We start from the raw sequence: 4,840 nt of genomic DNA, 5'->3' as shown, positions 1-4,840 counted from the left end.
TTTCCTTGTCTTTTTCTAGTTATGGACATCAGACAGTGCAGGAGAAGAATGTGACGCTGCAGAAGGTGCAGAAAACTAAACTGCACGTGGAGTGTCATTCTCCCTTTCCTTCTCAAGAAACCTTTTTACACGTCTCCATTCCTTATAGCTCCACTTGGATTTCCTATAGCAAAGAAACCCCATCAATGTGTATGGAAATCAGTTGATAGTCTTTTCACACTGCAGCTTTGGGAAAACTCCATTCCTTGATTTGTGTTTGTCCTGGCCTTCCTGGTGTGCGGTTACTGCTGTAGAAAAGTATTAATAGCTTCACTTCATATAAACATAAGTAACTTCCCAACACTTGTGTAGCGGACTAATGTACACCTGGTATTGAGAAATGAATCGGAACCAGTTCCCGCAAGCTGACTGTGTTTTGTATTACAGTAAAGATATGAACATGTAGTTAATTGCAACTAAAGAGTGTTTCACATAGCTTTTTAATTCTCCACCTTCCCTTCTTATTCTGCAGGGTTTCCTTTCAGTAATGGACTTTCACATGCTACTGTGTATTCTTTTTCAGTTGGGATAATGGAAGTGGTGGGCCAGATGGAAAGGTTAGTGTTTCTAGCTAGAGGATTACAAACAGAATTGCTTCCTGTATTAATATGCTGCAGGAGCTACAGTGTGTCTGAAAATGGGCTACTCTTATTCTTCAGTTGCTACTGTTTAAGTTGATATCCCTTTCCAATAAAATTTCACTTACACTCCTGCCTTTGTAGTTCTGGTATTCACTTTACCTATGTACTAGAAACAGCATGTTACTGTCGGAGTACAAGCAATGCTTTTTTGGCAGACTTAAAATGCATGTCATTTCTTAATACACTGGAATGGGAAACCAATTGAAGTTCACATGTCCAAGTATAAAATTTAGTACTTTTCCATGCAGGTTTGTGCACATGTGAGAAGGTGTCAAGTTTGTCCAGTGATTGTCATTTAGAGAGTTGGACCACTATTGTGTGTTTCTAATCATTGATTGATTGTAGTCCCAAAAAAGCCTTGTGAAAATGTTATGCCCTATGTAACAGCAAAGTAACATTAAATAAAATTACATTTTATAAACCATTTACTGTTGATTTGTAACAGTTCTCCATGCATTACTTTTTTTGAGGCTTGGTTTTTGTTTTTTGGGGGGGTTTTTGGTTGTTGGATACAAAAAAAAACCAAGATGCTTATTTTAGGAGAGGCATTATTTTTCTCAAATCTATAATGCATGCTTAAAGCTGGAAGCTGTTCAGATGAACTTGCTTTCAGGTATTTGGATGCAATGCATTAAACTAGAATAGATTTAATCTGAAAGTCTATTCCGGGGCACAGATAATAAAGTGTAGCTGTCTCCCCTTATTGAAGCTACTTGTGCCAATGATTAAATTCTCTTACCACGGTTTCTGTATCATTAAAATTAGCTGCTTTTTTTCTGAGGGATGTTCCACTACTTTCATACCTGTTCTCTGTGCTCTCAACTAAATTTATTCACAACTTTTTAGAACTCTTAAACTTCTTGATGTGTTTAATTTCCCTCCCCATTCCACCTCCCATGCACATTTGTCTTGCAACTGTAGGCATTTTCCTGCAGTAATTTAGATGCATTCTCACCAGAACCTCAATGGAATTTACTATTTTTTCTGCTTTGGAGATGAAGACCTTGCAGCCCACAGCTGCATTGTTCACCTTCCATGTCTTTCTAAATTCTAAGAATGCATGTGTAATGCAAATCTTAATACTGCTGCCTTCCTAGGTTCTGTCAGCTAGCACTTTTCCCAGTCTATAGGTTTATAGGTATTTCTGAACTACCTTTTTGTATTTCTCTCCTAACCTTTTCAGTCTCACATGATGGTAAGCTTTTACACTCTCTCTGCCAGGTCACTAATGTCTATGTTAAAACTGGATGTAGCACCAATCCCTGCAGAATCCCAGCAGCATCTTGCTTCATAAGCTCAATACGCTGCAGCTAACCATTATCCTTTTGTCTAGACTTCCAGTAGGCATAGCATCTGAGCATTCCTATCCCATTTGAAGTCTTACTGTGCAAGACCTACTGATGGATATTATGGATTTCAATAAAATCATAGTTAATTTGACAGCAGCACAAAAAGGTTGCAGTAAGGATATGAAGCAGATGTAACTATGGCTGTTTCATTTGGCATCATTAATCTATCTAAACATCTTTGTTCAAGCTTTTGTTACCTTTTGTTCCATTGTTTTAGTGGCCATAGAAATTAAACTTGCAAGAGGGTAACAGCCTCACCTGATTACTCTGCTTAGAAACTGATATTGAATCTACTTCCATGTCTTTCTCCATTTGGCCCAGCAACATCAGTTTCCTTTTTCCTAGTCTCCAAATATTTTTTTTTTTTATTTGGTTTTTGAATATCTTATTTTACCAGCTCTCATCTTTGGCCTTCACTCTTGATTTTTTTAGAAGTTAATCTCGACTATTAATGGGAGTAATCAGTTTCATACCCTCAAGTATAAAATAGTTTATAGTCTCAAGTCTCTTAGGAAAAGGAAAGTTTTTTTCCTAGTTAAAATACAACCCAGAGTTCATGCATTCAGTAATACTGATGAGAGAGATCTTCCTCACCATATGTTCCCATATAACTGAATAGTGTTCTTGAAGTTTCAGTATAGAGGAGACATTTTGAGAGTGGAAGGAAGTGGCAATGTAGCAGGCCAACTTGGAGTCCTGATCTGAGTCCAATCTGATTGTTTCTTTGTGAAACAAAACAAACGTAAGAGGAGATTTAATTTGTTAGCCTTAATCACAACTGTCTTATGTGGCAAAATCAGTATACTTGAGAGAGAATGTATATGCCATCCTGAACAGGCTTTATTGGGGCTTCACCCTGCAATGCATTGGTTCAGATTCTACTTGGTTAGTTTCTGCAGCAGATGAGCATAATGTTGACAGGTTGGGCCAAAGTGTGGTGGTATATTTTTAACTTGAATCTAGTAGAAAACTAGTTATTACTAAAAAATATTTTGGATTAATATTGTAATAAAAGTATAACTGCAGGCAATGGCAACTGATTCTTATCCAATGCTGTTACTGGCTAATCGCTTCATTTCCAAAGTCTTGTAATTTCTGTGTCCGTGTTGGTTGCATGTGAAGGTCTTGTGAGTAATGATTATTAAAGATGAATTGCAAATGAAACTATATTCTGGGAGGGAGTATTTACTGCTACTTCAGTATAAGATTTATCTTCTGTAGCTATACTGCTTCTGCAAAGGGTTTAATTTTAGTAGAAGATAAAAATATACTCTTGAAAATGTTTGTTTCACTACTTAATGTATTGTATCTTCCTCATTTATCTGACTAGTGTATATTATACTGTAAGCCCTGTGGGGCAGGGTTATTGTAGACTAACTCGGAGTATCTAGCATACTAGTGCATAAATAAATATTTTAAGGCGTCGAGACAATTACCTTTTCCATAGGCTTCCAAAAAATTTGAGCTATTTACCCTGGGTAGTAAATGAGCACTATAAACAAAAGTTTTTAAGGGTTATATTCTATGCCAATATTTCCATTTCTTCTGTATTTTTATTGCAATGGTCTTAGCAGACAGAGTAGGTCACTTCTCAACTTCTCAGAACCATTTTTGAGGAAACCAAATTCAGCAACTTCAAAACTACATGGTACTCCCTTTCAAAACCGTTTGCTATTTTGCATAATGATTAGTATTGTTACTTTATTTCCCCAACAAACCATACACCAAGGCACTGATGTCTTCAAGCCACTCCCACAGAGGAGCAGTGTGCTGTGTCAAACTTGTCACCCTGTGCAATAATAGTTCTGGTTCTGAGATTCTCCAGAGGCTTGTAGAAACATCAGGCCTGGTTCAGTTAACCCTATTTCCCAGATGTGAGCACAGTTAACCCAGCAAGGATACCAGAGGCTTGTAGAGCTCAGTATGCAAGTTCTCTGGTCATTGTATTCTTGGAGATAGTATGGTCCTATTGAAGCTCTGGATACCAAGAGGCCAGGTAAGTCCTGCAACTTGCTACCTTCTTTCTCTACCTGCATTGGCATGTTGGTGTCCTTTTCTGGTTCTCTTTGGTTAATCTTGCTGGTGACTCATTAGCTCTGGCTCTCTTCCATCCATCCATCCAGAAGTACTAAGTGCAGCACATCAGTCTATGCAGCACTATACTTAGCACAGTTGTGCTTTACAATCCAAATGTTCTCAGCTCTATTATTTGACATGAACCTATCAATTTGCAGTCCCAACACTAAGTACAACAAAAATCATCTTCAGGCACTATCCAAAAATGTCCTGTCAGTTCCCTAAAGAAGCCTGTAATACTTTTCACCTACTGGCTCCCTGCCTCTGGCCTCAGTCTCTCTTACCTGGTATGTCTTTTATACATCCATGGGAAGGCAGCTGCCTTTTGCATACCCTCACTGCTCAGGCCACTTGTGGAGACTTCTGTGATTAAGGGCTATTTCTATTAATCCACCCTCCCAGACAGCAGGCCCTCTCTCTCCTGGCCTGTTTCCCTAGCATCAGGTTAGAAGCAGCACTTCCTGGAGCACTGTTCTTCCACCTGTCCCTTTACAGAACCTGGGGGCTCTTGACACTTGTTATCCACACGGTGTACAGTGTGAATTAAGAACAAGCAGGAATCTTATTAGGGGATAAGGCACAACGCTGCATTTATTGGAACAGAAAACATGCAACATGAAAAATACATATTCATTCACTTGTTCATACAAACGAAACAGATAGTTAGACAGTCCTGCAAAGGTTAAGGTGTTAGCAAGTTCTGAAGTCAACTTGGGTCAGTCTGGTGCCTGTCCC

At 38.5% G+C, this 4,840-nt stretch overlaps 1 protein-coding gene across 1 annotated transcript in view; it reads left to right on the top strand.

Annotated features, from left to right (window-relative positions):
• Nucleotides 1-1,104, top strand: part of YWHAQ (tyrosine 3-monooxygenase/tryptophan 5-monooxygenase activation protein theta) — a 40,867-nt gene extending 39,763 nt beyond the window's left edge. The window contains exon 5 of the mRNA XM_019520737.1: nucleotides 20-1,104. Within this exon, the coding sequence (XP_019376282.1) occupies nucleotides 20-79 (60 nt within the window). The 3' untranslated portion in view covers nucleotides 80-1,104. The remainder of the gene's footprint in view (nucleotides 1-19) is intronic.
• Nucleotides 1,105-4,840: the final 3,736 nt, after the last annotated feature.

The sequence above is a fragment of the Gavialis gangeticus genome, unplaced genomic scaffold (genome assembly GCF_001723915.1).
Source record: "Gavialis gangeticus isolate Ggan-Ray unplaced genomic scaffold, GavGan_comp1, whole genome shotgun sequence".
NCBI classification, from domain to species: domain Eukaryota; kingdom Metazoa; phylum Chordata; order Crocodylia; family Gavialidae; genus Gavialis; species Gavialis gangeticus.
The sequence above is the reverse complement of the archived record's forward strand: the minus strand, read 5'-3'. Positions and strand labels throughout refer to the sequence as shown.